The 14,986-nt window shown below is 47.8% G+C and overlaps 2 protein-coding genes across 3 annotated transcripts; one reads left to right on the plus strand and one right to left on the minus strand.

The window, feature by feature from the left end:
* LOC308167702 (uncharacterized protein) lies at positions 1–2,808 on the minus strand. The gene is made up of 6 exons (XM_080542165.1): positions 2,733–2,808; positions 1,862–2,040; positions 1,471–1,564; positions 991–1,150; positions 455–607; positions 1–254 (listed from the first exon to the last, which is right to left on the minus strand). Exons 2-6 carry the CDS (start codon positions 1,993–1,995, stop codon positions 61–63), a joined length of 735 nt encoding a protein of 244 aa, XP_080398291.1. The 5' UTR covers positions 1,996–2,040; positions 2,733–2,808; the 3' UTR covers positions 1–60.
* A 4,235-nt stretch (positions 2,809–7,043) lies between these two features.
* On the plus strand, positions 7,044–14,822 carry wdr24 (WD repeat domain 24; the record flags this gene model as incomplete). 2 transcript variants are annotated; one of them, XM_080542036.1, is made up of 11 exons in its annotated part: positions 7,044–7,524; positions 8,122–8,299; positions 8,545–8,704; positions 9,144–9,421; positions 9,809–10,043; positions 10,306–10,418; positions 10,819–10,946; positions 11,709–11,843; positions 12,205–12,548; positions 13,032–13,216; positions 13,578–14,822. In XM_080542036.1, the coding sequence occupies 11 exons, from the start codon at positions 7,044–7,046 to the stop codon at positions 13,744–13,746; spliced, it is 2,406 nt and encodes an 801-aa protein (XP_080398162.1). In that variant the 3' UTR covers positions 13,747–14,822. The 2 variants fall into 2 exon arrangements, with proteins under 2 accessions (XP_080398162.1, XP_080398163.1); XM_080542037.1 differs by having other exon boundaries at positions 11,739–11,843.
* Positions 14,823–14,986: the final 164 nt, after the last annotated feature.

Below are 14,986 nucleotides of genomic sequence, written 5' to 3' on the forward strand. Positions count from 1 at the left end.
CCTCATCTAAAACATTTATTTGGAAATTACTCTGAAAATATAAAGACAACAGAAAATAGTTTATTTGGTCCTCTGTCTCTTGACTGGCTTCTTATCTGCCTCTGAATCTGAATCTGAGTCCAAGTCGGTATTCTTGCCATGGCAACCCTCTGTATTGAGGTCCTTCATAAAGGGGAGCTTCAGCTGATTGGCTACTGCCCACGCCCACAAACACAGCTCCACCCTATGGGGCGTCCAGTCTGGCTGGATGTCCACTGAGGAAGAACAGACACAAAATCTCATCAGCACAGAGCACTAAAGCATAGGATTTCCCAAATGATTAGTTACCCCCCTTGTGTACACACACACACACACACACACACACACACACACACACACACACACTCACACTCACACTCACACTCACACTCACACTCACACTCACACTCACACAGCGTTCCAGCTACTATCTGACCTTTGTTAAGTGCCTGTGTGCGCTGGACCATCTTTTTGAGGTAGAGAGTGTAGTGTTTGGCAGTGTACTGGATGGGACTGAGTCCAGGGATGCTCTCTACAGCCTCATCAGCCATGAAGGAAGCCTGCTCTGGGACTCCTGCCGCCAACACAGCTGGTACACAACGGACAGTCAGTCAGTCAGACAGACAGACAGACAGATAGACAGGCAGACTGAGGCCAAGTTAACATCAATGGCCAATGCTCTGATTGGAATAGTGATTCTGGTTGATTAATAAGTGTGCTCGATGCATTAATATTACAGTTCAGATCAGTCCTCAGAAGGATTTGTTTTTGTCTTAGACTGAGCTGCTGATGTGATTCCCCTCAGCATGGTAAACACCTTAACCTCGGGGTGGGCACGTGCTGCATTATTATTGCTTATTATTGAGACAGAGAGCAAGAGAGGGGGCTGAGCGAGTTCATTACATTTGCTGTCTGCTGGTACTTTTCATCCTAATCTGGTCCCAGGGGAGGCTGCTAGCAGTGGTAGCTAACCTGAGGCGGTGGCAGGTCCCAGGGCTTTGAGGGAGCTGAGCTCAGTGATGGCAGCCTGGACGTCAGGCAGGAGACTGAAGGCCTTCCTGGAACACCTCTCCACCTCCGCCTCGCTGTTAGTGGCTACCAGTTGCTGCAGACGTGGACGGAACTTCCCTCTCTGCAGACACGACACAACACATGATGTCATATATGGGACGCAGTCTAGTGTTTTTGGTCCGCATGTGATTTTCAACAACGTTGAAATGTATTTCCGTGTTTTCAAAATAAAAGTCTGAACATTTTGATTGGTTGCCGACATGATGACCAAAACACTGTGTCACATATACCTACACAGAGAGAGTGTGTGTGTGTGTGTGTGTGTGTGTGTGTGTGTGTGTGTGTGTGTGTGTGTGTGTGTGTGTGTGTGTGTGTGTGTGAAAGAGAGAGAGATAGAGAGAGAATGTATGGCTATATTGAGCTTGTATAGACTCGACTTACAGTGAGCTTCCACTCCATCAGTTTGACCAGCTCTGGGTGGGTGACGTGTCTCTCGGGTCGACCAGTGATGGCTGTCGGCAGCTCCTCCTGAAACCTGACCAGGTGAGAGGTCAGAGGTCAATATCATAAGCGTATTTGATACTCATTCCTCATTCCATTTCACGCATTACAATGAGCCTCTCCGATTTCTACCTCCACCAGCCTCCCCTGGACAGTACACTGGTCCTGGCTCTAGGCAATGGGATGCCATCCTGATAATGGAAAAGGATGAATCTATATGATTTGTACTTATTGTTTAGGCAGCTTGACAGTAGCTAGGACACTAGTCAGACCCTTATCAATGCAGGTGATCAGGGTTCATGGTCTTAAGTAAAGCTCAATACTGGCTTACCATTTGTCCAAGGGGAGCAGTTTTCCAGACTTCTTGCCCTTCCCAAGAGACTTGGCCTCCACCACCTCCCAGTATCTACCATACAGCCTCCTCCACACGGCTGGGTCCTCACAGGCAAACAGGGATCCACTCATGGCTGTACTGGTGAAGAGTTACCAGGCTTGCATGTGATGTCAGACCTGAGGACGGACGGACAGACGGACACACACACGCACACACACACACACACGCGCGCACACACACACACACACACACACACAGACACACACAGACACACGCGCACACACACACACACACACACACACACACACACACACACACACACACACACACACACAGGAAGGAGTACAGCTGTCAGATGCAGAGCAAGCTAGTCTTGAATTAACTTCTCAGAAGCATCAGTTCAGATGCAATAACCTAAACATGTTCGCTTACAATTGCAGTAAACTTCATCAGAGATGCCTGAGCCTGACTTCAACTGACGGTAACTTTATGGTCATTGTGTGAAAATGTATGATGATCACGTCTTGAATAATAAACGTTATCCTATGTGTGTAATCGTGAGTTTAGAATGATAAGGTTCTATCTCCGTTTAGGGCAGTTCAGAGATATTGAGCGTCAAAGTTTTTACATTCCATTATGTTTTGTGAGATGGCATGGAACCTTTGTATTTTATGAATTACTAACTAAAAAATGTCAACATTTTAAAAATAACACCACACAGGCATTAATAAACACCTAATGGATCAGATTATGTAAAAAACTCGATTTTGACAAAAATGGAGATAGAACCTTATAATTCTAACATCACCTAATGTTGTGGATCAAACGCTCTGAGATAAACGAGAGACTGAAAAACAATAACACTTACCACGCAGACGTGCACAGACAGTTTATCTTTAGGTCAGTGTGAGTGTGTCCAACACTTCCGATGATGTTACCTAAAAGTGAAAATTCATAAAACGTGCGAAAACTATCCAGTTCCGTTTTGTGGTGTTTTGGTTTTCGCGTCAGTCACAAAAACTGTCACAGACCATTTCCGGTATTCTCCAATGCAGTGAACAACACTACTTGTCTCAGAAGGTTAGTCCTCCAAAACTATTTAGACTATCAGTTATTTCGCCCTGAACTATTAATACCCTGTAAAAGTACTGCACTTGTTATAGTCACACACATGTACAGGATTTAACACCAGCGGATAAACAGAGAAGGAGTTTAGCCCGTTAGCATCATATGTAAACAGAGGCATGTTGCAAGCGGGGGTATTCCATCAACAGCGCTAAAAGAAAATCCAGGTTTAGTCTGACAAAGTCTCGCGAGAGTTCCTAAAATATACAGGCATATTCCGATAAATCTCGCGAGAGTTATCAAAAATAAGCCAGGATTTTTCCTTTAGCGACGTTGATGGAATACCCCCCAGCTAGCTAGGCTAACCACCCAGCTAGCCTGAGTGGAACAGTGTGTCCTCATACACATGGCAACCAGGTGAGCATCGTAAACCAGACCAATAATGTTAACCTAACTAGTTCGCTCGTATATGTATCATGGTTTCATCGTCTATAGATCGTTGACCTGTGAACCAACATTGATAAGCTGTATCGGACAGTGCGGCATGCGAGTGCGGTGACCCAGAGCAGACCGCCGACCACATAATCACCATCTGCCCCTTATATAGACCACCCTCAGAAGCCAGCCTCTTCGACCTAGAACCAGAGATGCGGGCATGGCTACGCGACACCGAGTTGGACCTCTGACGTTACACGAAAGAAGAAGATTGATAAGCTCAACCACTTTGGCGTAGTAACGTTTAGACACTAGCTAGATTGATATAAACACTTATACTTATAGGAATTATAGCAAACCAACTTCCTGAAACGTGTCAATGTTCAGTGTTAAATAAAAATGAACCCCAACTTTGTAGCGATGCTCCTTGATTATTAAGAAATAGCTGGTATCCATCACAAGGTTCACTCAACGACAGAGCACTCTCTCTGTTTGTGTTTAATAACGTGTGTGGCTCCCCCTAACAACTGAATATGTATGTGGTGGTTATGCAGAATTCATCAACAATGAAACTAGCCTCAGGGACCTAAATGTCATAGTGAGCTGTTGTGACTGGAATGGAATGGACTTTATTTGTCATTGCTACAGTACAGGTACCAAACAACGAAATTTAGGAGGGGTGGCTCCCCTGGTGTTAGGAAAGGGAAAAGAAAAAAAAAACATTTTAGAAAAAGCATAAAAGCATAAAATCACAAGAAGGTAAGGAGCTGGTTTACATCAATAAAGGCTATGTACACAAACCACTGTACTATACTGCACAGATAGTCAACTAGGGTTGTCATATTGCACAAGAGTATTTTTTCACATTATTTTAAAGTGTCACAGTTTGCAGGCTTGAAAATGTACATGTTTGTGCCTCAGCACTAGCTGCCATACAATCCGTCCGGACTGTCCTGGGCCCAGAACTTAGGCCTTTTCTGTGTTCAGGGCCTTGACGGCCCTGTGGTAGAAGCAGTCCTTCAGTCTGTTTGTCTTAGTGGCCGGGGTCCTGTACCTCCTGTTCGAGGGCAGCTTGACAAAGTGTACGTGCCCAGGGTGGGTCGGGTCCCTGGAGATCTTGGAGGCCCTCCTGAGACAGCGTGTGTTGTACAGCTCCTCCAGAGAGGGGAGGGGGGCGCCGGTGATCTTCTGTGCTGTTCTCACGACTCTCTGTAGCGCGTTTCTCTCCGCTGTTGTGCAGCTGTGGAACCAGTTGGAGATGTCGACGGTGAGGATGCTCTCCACTGCGCCGTGGTAGAAGGCCACCAGTATCTCCTGCTTGTTGTGTTCTTTCCTGAGGCATCTCAGGGTGTATAGCCGCTGTTGTGCCCTCTTGATGGTGCCTTTTGTGTTGTCCTTCCAGGCCAGGTCATCCCGCATGTTGTGTCCCAGGAATCGGAGGGTTGAGACTCTCTCCACGCTCTCTCCGTCGATGAGCAGGGGCTGGATCTCGGACTTTTTCCTCCTGAAGTCTACGATGAATTCCTGGGTCTTTGACTTGTTTAGCAGCAGGTTGTTAACCTTGCACAGCTTGCTCAGTTGCTCTACCTCATCCCTGTACGCCGCCTCGTCCCCCCCCGAGATACATCCCACCACGGTGGTGTCGTCTGCAAACTTTACGATGTAGTTGCTGGGGTGGACGGGGGTGAAGTCGTGGGTGTAGAGGTTGTAGAGGATGGGGCTTAGCACGCAGCCCTGGGGGGACCCAGTGCTGAGGCTGAGGGCTGTGGAGGTGTGGGGGCCCACCCGCACCCTCTGGGGGCGGTCGGTCAGGAAGTCCTTGATCCACGCACATATAGAGTGTGATAGACCCAGGTCTAGTAGTTTGGTCACTAGCCTGTCTGGAAGGATGGTGTTGAAGGCGGAGCTGAAGTCCACGAAGAGCAGTCTCGCGTAGCTGTTTCCCCTCTCCAGGTGGGATAGAGTGGCGTGGAGAGTCGTCGCTATGGCGTCCTCTGTGGACCTGTGGGCTCTGTAGGCGAACTGGTATGGATCCAGGTTGGGCGGGAGGCGTGTGAGTATGTGGGCCCGGACTAGTTTCTCGAAGCACTTCATGATGATTGGTGTGAGTGCCACCGGGCGGTAGTCGTTTAGGCAGCTCACCGTGCTGCATCAGGGAGGCTGGGGTATGTAGAAATGGGAGGAAAGGCTCATTGCAATGCAATGCATGGAATGGAATGAGGATATGAAATTCTGCTCCCTCAATTTCTGCTCCCACCGCCCTCCCTTGGACTGCATAGAAATGTGGGTGGCGTAATTGGACTTCAGTTGTGGGGCAGCTGTGCTGACACACTTATCCTCTCTCCCCCCCCCCTCTCTCTCTCCCCCCCTCTCTCTCCCCCCCCCCTCTCTCTCTCTCTCTCCCCCCTCATTCTCTTTCAGCACCTGGGTGTCTCATTCTTTCTCAGTTATCCAGGCCTCACCCCAGGCCTCTTTCTGCATCTGTGTATAATCACTCAAGACTCTGGAGAGCTGGGAGTGTTTGAAGAGGACACCATGCTCCTCCAGCATAGGGAGGTCTGTATTCTCTCCATCCATTGTATAGAGGATTTTTTTTGGGCTTGTAGGTAACTAAGCACTGTGTTTGGTGTTTGGTGTCTGTGTCTTTGTTCATTGTAGTTGTCTCAATCCTTCTTTTGATGTGTCAGTTTCGCATTGGAGTTAGAAATCAGAGGATGGGCTCATTGTAATACATAGAATGGATCAATGGAATGAGGAATGGTATACCAATAATAAATAAAAAAACGATCAAACCATTTCTCACTCCATACATTACAATGAGCCTGTCCTCCCATGTCTGCCTCCATCAGCCTTCCCTGTAGGGTCGCTCCTGTAATCGCTTGGGCAGACAGCATTGGTTTCTATGGTCTCTCTCTCTCAAGCACTCAGTCCGACATTTTGTTCCAGATCAGTTAGGAGATAAATCTTCCTAGTTAAACTAATCAGCTCTTCAGATTCTGGACAGGAACATGGTTCTCTATCGAATTATTTACCCCTCTCGTCTCAGCCCTGTGATAATAACGTGCTAAGTGGATAACATTATGTTGTATGATTACTAATATCAATCTCTCGTTCTCAGGTAAACTCTGACAAGGCTGCATGAGTACGCCTCAGTCTTGCTGTAGAGGCTGACAGGACCAGCACGGCTATTTGGAGTAAGTATGTGACACGCTGCTACGAACCAGCAACACTGCTGCTCATGTGCTAACCTCACCATTTCCCATAGCAGCCCTGCCATCTGCTGGTCAAACTAGTCGTTGTTTTGAAATCTTGTTTTCGCATTCCAGTCAGTGATATTGACTTTGCCATTGAAGATAATAGGTAAAAAAATATGACTTCTAAAATTATGTTCCTCTAATCTGTTGGGAAGGTCACGGTACCTCTCCTAAACCCAAATTGATCCCCACCTCTTGACAGAACGTTAAAAAATGCTAGCTAGCAAACTCAGACACTGGCTATGCCTTCAGAATTTAGATAGAAGTCCTCTGCATTCACATGTATTAGAGCGGAATGTTAGAGTGACAGTGAAATTAACTGATTACATTGTGACGTGCAATGGATGGGAGGGGATTTAACCCTGCCATCACACATAAATAAGTTACCGTAGTTACTAAACTACGTCTCTCCCTGTCCTCAGGCCATGGAGAAGATGTCGAGGGTCACCACGGCGCTGAGCAGCGGCACCATCAGCGGCCGCACCATGTTCTGCCACCTGGACGCTCCCGCCAACGCCATCAGCGTGTGCCGAGACGCCACGCAGGTCGTCGTAGCGGGCCGCAACATCTTCAAGATCTACGCCCTGGAGGAGGAGCAGTTTGTAGAGAAGCTGAACCTGCGGGTGGGGCGTAAACCCTCGCTCAACTTCAGTTGCGCCGACGTCATGTGGCACCAGATGGAGGAGAGCCTATTGGCTACGGCGGCGACCAACGGGGCGGTGGTCACGTGGAACTTGGGCAAGCCGTCGCGGAACAAGCAGGACCAGCTGTTCACGGAGCACAAGAGGACGGTCAACAAGGTGTGCTTCCACCCTACGGAGGTGTACATGCTGCTCAGCGGCTCTCAGGACGGGTACATGAAGTGCTTCGACCTGCGTAAGAAGGAGAGCGTCAGCACCTTCTCAGGTAATAATAACAGGGTTCCCACGGGCCCTTGAAATCCTTGAAAAAGAAAAAGAAATCAAGGTCTTAACATTTTTGGAAAATAGACATGGGTCATTGAACGGGTTCCCACGGGTCCTTGAAACCCTTGAAAGTTTGTGAATTTGAGGAAAAAGAAATCAAGGTCTTAAAAGTTTTGGAAAATAGACATGGGTCATTGAAAGTGCTTGAATTCCCCTCTCTCTCTCGTACTCTCTCTCTAAAAAATATATATATATTCAAAAATGTTTTACTTAGCTCGTCAACTAGTTCTGTCTCAAACTATGGCGTGTTGGGTCCTTGAATTGGAGGGAATTGAGTCTTGAAAGTCCTTGAAAGGTGCTTGAAAGGTGCTTGAATTTGATGTTTCAGAAGGTGTGGGAACCCTGTAATAATAATACCTTTATTTATGTAGCGCTTTTTTAAACGACATTACAAAGTGCTACTAAACAAGGGAAGAGATCATAGAAATACATCAGCGTAAGTAAAAGGTAGGAGGGAGGGAGCCGGTTCAAATGAGCAATGAGCCCGTCTTGCGCCTCTCCTGATGTGTGTTCACAACTGTTCTTTGCTCCATCCCAGGTCAGTCTGAGAGTGTGAGGGACGTCCAGTTCAGTATGAAGGACTACTTTACGTTTGCTGCGTCGTTTGAGAACGGTAACGTCCAGCTGTGGGACATCCGACGGCCGGACCGCTACGAAAGGATGTTCACCGCCCACACCGGGCCTGTGTTCTGCTGTGACTGGCACCCTGACGACAGGTAGGCTAGAGAGAGGTAGAGAGAGGCTGTATAGAGAGGTAGAGAGGTATTCAGAGGTAGAGATATAGGCTAGCATAACATCCTGATACTTGTTATTGTTGTGACATTTTTGTGATGGACGTTGTATGTTGTAGTGCATGGATATCTGAGGAAATACTAGAGAAAGTTACACAAAATAAATGTCATCTAAGCCACCAATGTCTCTGCCTCATTCATTATTTCATTCAATCTCTCATCCTCTGTAGGGGCTGGCTAGCCACGGGCGGGCGAGACAAGATGGTGAAGGTGTGGGACATGACCACTAACCGTGCCAAGGAGATCTACTGCGTCCAGACCATCGCCTCCGTGGCACGGGTCAAATGGCGCCCGGAGAGGAAGTGGCACCTGGCTACCTGCTCTATGATGGTAACTTTAACGTTTATTGTCCCAGAGTAGTAGTAAGTGGTAGTAGTAAAACGTTATTGTTCTATGGTAGTAAAACATTATTGTTTTAGTTGTAAAACATTATCGTTTTAGTTGTAAAACATTATTGTTTTAGTAGTAAAACTTTATTATTCCAGTAGTAAAACTTTATTGTTCCAGAGAGGAAATATGTGCGGCAACATACAAGTAAAAAAACAACAACCTTATGAAAGACACACAATCACAATAACTAGTTAAAAAAGATAACAATAGGCCAGTGTACATCTGTATGAGTCTGTTGTTTGTGTGCTGTGTATATGTGTGTATATGTGTGTATATGTGTGTGGATCACAATATGTGTGATCAGTCAATGCCTTTCTTATTTGCCCCTGAGGGGATGAATAAAAATGATGTTTTTTTTTTTTATTGAATTCTATTCCAGGTGGACCACAACATATACGTGTGGGACGTGCGACGCCCCTTCATCCCCTTCGCCACCTTCGAGGAGCACAAGGACGTGACCACGGGCATCGTGTGGCGCCACCAGCACGACCCCTACTTCCTGCTGTCGGGCTCCAAGGACAGCACGCTGTACCAGCACATGTTCAAGGACGCCAGCCGGCCCGTGGACAAGGCCAACCCTGAGGGGCTCTGCTTCGGCCTGTTTGGTGACCTGGCCTTCGCCGCCAAGGAGAGCTTGATCAGCGGCGACGCCAACAGGTGGGTTGTGCTGTTGAGCATTGCATATAAATGGATCAGGGGTGCAAACTTGTCACCTTTTAGCCATTCTTGTCACCTTTTAGCCGTTTTTACCTCAACATTTTCATAAATGTTCTTTGTTTTAAGCCCCCCAAAAAATTTGCCACCTTTTTGGGCCATCATCAGTTTGCATCCCTGATGGATAGCTCGCTCTAAAATCGGATGACTCTATGATTACGGTAACCACCCCATACCTTCATTCCAGAAGATGCATCAATATATGGGGACTAATTTGTGGCCAGAAATTGGACATCAGTCACTTCCTGTTTACGTGCAAATTGCTAAATAACTGGGGGTATTGACTCCTGTTGTAATGTACAATAAACGTCTGAAATAATCTTCAAACAGGAAGCCGTACCCGGGCGGAGACCGTCGCTACCCCATCTTCTTCTTCAAGAAGCCGGACCTGACGGAGCAGTTCGCCCACGTGTCGAGCGCTCTCAGCGTGTTCGAGACCGACCTGGAGAGCAGCCGCATGGACTGGTTCGTGAAGACGGCCAGACTGTACCTGCTGAGCGGGAAACCCTTCGCTGAGCTGTGTGACCACAACGCCAAGGTGGCAAAGGAGCTCAATAGGCCTCAGGTAAGTTATTAAGACCATCAGAGATGAAACTCAACAGACCTCTGGTCAGTTATTAGGAACGTAACAGGCCACAGGTCAGTTATTAGGAACTAAACAGGCCTCTGGTCAGTTATAAGGAACCTAACAGGCCACAGGTCAGTTATTAGCCCCACAGAGATGGTTGTGTGAGAGTGTGTGATGAGGAGCTTAAGAGTTGGTTGTGGTAGTGTTTTTCTTAACTGGATGTAGTGGATAACAGGCCTGTTTGATTCTCCATTGCTAGGTTTCAACAACATGGACCATGCTGAGAATCATGTTCTCAGACCCAGCTAACCTGACCACACCTGGCCCCAACCACATCGGCCATAAGCTGGGCACACTGCCCTTGATGAGCAGGTACTTGGTCTGGGCTGAAGAATAACCTGTGGCTAGTCATCACATTCTGTTATGTTATGTTACAAGTTCAGGCATTCAGTTTGAAGTTGAACAATACAAGTCACACGTTGAATACATTGTCCTGTACATTTGAATGGTCTGAATAATATAACTTGTGGTCATGAAGACTTGGATCAGAGGCGGCAGGTGCAGGCAGAGATCGGAGGACGGGCTTGAGTTTGATACCATTCCTAAATTCCGTTCCGTGCATTACACTGAGCCGTCCTCCGATTTCTACCTCCACCAGCCTCTCCTGACTTGGATAGTATGCCAAGTTTCTCCAGTGTCCTTGGCCAGTTTAAGTACGGTCTGTTGACTGTGGAAAAGGGTACTTGATGAATCCACGTCTCCCTGTCTCTAGTTTCAGTATGAAGGAGCTGGGTCCGGGGTTGGGGGCAGAGAGCCGGCTTGACCGCGTTAAAGGAGAGAGCAGACAGGACAACATTCACATGGAACCTGGCAACTCTCTCATCATCAACAACAACGACGGTGAGAACCCTTTAAATACACTCTCCAGGTAACCCCTTTAACCCTTTAAATACACTCTCCAGGTAACCCCTTTAACCCTTTAAATACACTCTCCAGGTAACCCCTTTAACCCTTTAAATACACTCTCCAGGTAACCCCTTTAACCCTTTAAATACACTCTCCAGGTAACCCCTTTAACCCTTTAAATACACTCTCCAGGTAACCCCTTTAACCCTTTAAATACACTCTCCAGGTAACCCCTTTAACCCTTTAAATACACTCTCCAGGTAACCCCTTTAACCCTTTAAATACACTCTCCAGGTACCCCCTTTAACCCTTTAAATACACTCTCCAGGTAACCCCTTTAACCCTTTAAATACACTCTCCAGGTAACCCCTTTAACCCTTTAAATACACTCTCCAGGTAACCCCTTTAACCCTTTAAATACACTCTCAGTGAATGATCCAGATTCTTTCTTGCTATCCAGGATCAGATCGAGTTGGCTCCTTTTCCCTATACTGCTAGAAAAAATCTGCCAGATAAATCTGATCCTGGATAGCAAAAAAGAATCCATATAATTCTGATCTATAAACGTTTTGAAATACTTGGCCCCAGTAGACTTGGGTAGACAAGAATTGTTTTACCATTAGCAAAAGCGACTTATAATTACAGATTACAGGGACAGTCTCCCTGGAGTAACATAGGGCTAAGTGCCTCACTCAAGGGCACACTAGTGGTGGTGTTCCCAGGTGGGATTTGAACCCATGACCTTCTGATCACAAGTAACTGACAAGGCACTGATTCCTCGCACAGAGAACGAGGAGACGGAGGGGAGCGAGGGCCAGGCGGAGTACATGTTTGGAGACGCTGAGCTAGACGATGATGACCTCTACTCTATGGAGCACGACAACCAGGCTGGTCAGTCTCACGAGTGACGAGTCACAACCGTCTCTGACCTCTGACCCTAAAGACCCTATACGTCAGTGGAAGCTGGTGGAGGTAGAAATTGCATTACAATGAGCCCGTCATCCAATTTCTACCTCCACCAGCCTCAACTGATCCAATTAAACCTAGCCACCACTAACCTAAAGATCTACGGTCTCTCTCTCTCTTTGATGATGGATACATTCAATGGATACTTTCAATTGAACTCAGTTGTTTTCCCCCCTTTCTTAACCTCTCGTCTCTTTCTGACCCCCCGCCCCCCCCCCCTCCTTTTCCCCCTCTCTCCCACCGACACCTCTCCGTCCCCCACCCCTTCATCCCTTCCCTCCTTCAGGGGAGGAGCAAGAGTACACCCTCCCCCAGGAGGCGTTCCCGCTGCGTCACGAGATCATGGACAACCCCCTGGCCCCGGAGCACCTGCAGCAGCAGGACAAGGTGGACTCCCCCCACGTCAGCGGCAACGAGGCGGAGCTCACCTGCCTGACGCCCATCGAGTCCTTCTCCCTCATCTCCATCTCCAATCCCCTGTTCAGCCCTCACCTGCCCGCGGGCTTCTTCTGCCCCGTCGTCACGGAGATGCTGACCCACTACGCCGAGCAGGGGGACGTCCAGATGGCCGTGTCGGTGCTTATCGTCCTGGGAGACCGGATCCGCAAGGAGATCGACGACCTCACTCAGGTAGAGGGGTAGCGGAGAGGAACGAGGGCCGCTTTTCTCTGCATGATCCAAAAGATCCAGTTGTCGTCGGTTCCTCAGATTGAATTCAGTTCATTCAGATTGGATGGTTTATGGTGTGCAGAAAGGTCTTGGTGAATACTGTGACCATCTATTAGCCTTATTGAAATGGTTACGAGGAATTGCTCGATCGAGAAACGAGGTGATCCGAATATCCACCCCAGTCTTTGAGTCGACATCCATTTGGGCGGCTGTGGCGCAGGAGGTAGAGCCGGCGTCTAATGATCGCAAGGTCGGCAAAAACGGCGTTTCGAACCCCGGCTGGCCACATGTCGAGGTATCCTTGGGCAAGACACTGAACCCCAAAATTGGTGAATGAGAGGCCACTGTAAAGCGCTTTGGAATAAGGCGCTATATAAGTCAGTTCATTTTATGATGATATTGTTACTGTTCAACCTGTTCTAATGTCTGTACGCTCCCTCCCAGGAGCACTGGTACACGTCTTACATCGACCTGCTGCAGCGCTTCGAGCTGTGGAACGTCTCCAACGAGGTGATCAAACTGAGCACGTGCAGTGCCATCACCTGCCTGAACCAGACCTCCACCACGCTGCACGTCAACTGCAGCAACTGCAAACGACCAATGAACAACAAGGGATGGATCTGTGACAGGTGCGAGCGCGCACGCACACACACACAGACACGCACGCACACACATACAAGCACTCACCCTAACCATATAACCTAAAGGGTTAGTCAAAAACGTTACTTGTCTAACCCCTGAGCAGAACTTAGAAAAGCATGAGCGGTCAATTTAATTGTCATATAATTCCCAGCTTTATTGATAGGGACATTCTTACGAGTCATCAATCTATGCTCATCATTGGAGGATGGTGGAGGTAGAAATCGGAGGAGGGAGCTCATTGGAATGCAGGGAATGGAACAAGGAAGAGCCCGCCTCCAAATTCAAACCTCTACCAGCCTCCATTGTGCTCGTCCTTACCACCTTTAACCCTTTCCCCTCCCTCCGCAGGTGCCACCAGTGTGCCAGTGTGTGTGCGGTGTGCCACCACGTGGTGAAGGGTCTGTTTGTGTGGTGCCAGGGCTGCAGTCACGGAGGACACCTGGAACACATGATGAACTGGCTAAAGAGCAACTCTCACTGCCCTGCAGGGTGTGGTCACCTGTGTGAATACACCTGACCTCTAACCCCCCCCCCCCACCACCACCTGACCTCTACCCCACAAATGACCTCTACCCCCTCACCTGACCTTCAGTGTAAAGTCACACAGGTCCTACACTTCACGCAACTCCTGCCCGGTCGACTGCAGACACCTGTGTAAATATCACCTGACCTCCACCACACGCCTGACCCAGCCCTGCCCCACCCAGACACCTGTGTAAATATCACCTGACCCTATACCTGGCTCGCCTCGCTCCACACGGCAGGATGCAGACAGCCGGACACCTGTGTGAGCACACTTGACAACTCTACCTCTCACCTGACCCCGCCCCGCCCACACAGCCACCTTTGTGATATACCTAATCTTACCTCCAGTCCACCTGACAGAAGACAGGTAGAAGAAGCCGGGGAGAAGGCTAGAATCAAGACAGCAGGTCAGGATCCACTGATCCTTTCATAGCCAGGATAACGGACAACCAAGAAAACCTTGCCCAGCAAAACCAATGATTAATTTAAAACGTGGTTAAGAGTTGGGCCCTGGCCGCACCAAACTATGCTATCCGTTAGATCCGTTAATCATTGAGCCAATGATTTCTCTGTGGGAGTCAGCCGTTGAAGGACAACGGAAACGACAAGGGTCTGTCCGTTTCATACATTTTTGGCAGTTTCGTATTGAGTTGCATTGTTTCGTTGCTAGGTTTCAAAAGTACATGCCTGAATTCCACGCATCATTTCATATGGATATGTTTAGTTTTGGTGTGGCCGGGGCATCGGTTGTCGCGTCGATTTTACGCAGAAGTTTAAATCGGCCTTAATCTCCCAATGAGGAAGTGCAGTATACGGCTCACTTCCTGCCCTCTCTCAGTGACGATAACATGAACTCTTGAAGTGAACACAATCATGTTGTGAATATACACATATTTGCTGAGATTTGCCTATTTTTGTTTTTAAAACTCACTTGTGTATTATTGTTCAGCAGGCCATATATCTTAGGCATAGCTGGGAAGATCTATTGTTGTGTATGTAAATATGCCGATAAAGTTATTTTGAGAGGACTGTTTTGAATGTGTTGATAAGGATGGTGGTGTTGGCTTTGCTCAGAGCATTACAACCATCCAACTCTTCCACTGATGATCACCATGATCAGGTATGTATTTCTATGGCAATAAATATTTAGGCAGAAATTGAGCTGTCACTGCGTCTTCATCCTATTGCATCAACGTTCACCCTTTGTATATAAATGTCATAAAACACAATTA

The sequence above is a fragment of the Nansenia antarctica genome, assembly GCF_963989245.1.
Source record: "Nansenia antarctica genome assembly, chromosome: 11".
NCBI classification, from domain to species: Eukaryota; Metazoa; Chordata; class Actinopteri; order Argentiniformes; family Microstomatidae; genus Nansenia; species Nansenia antarctica.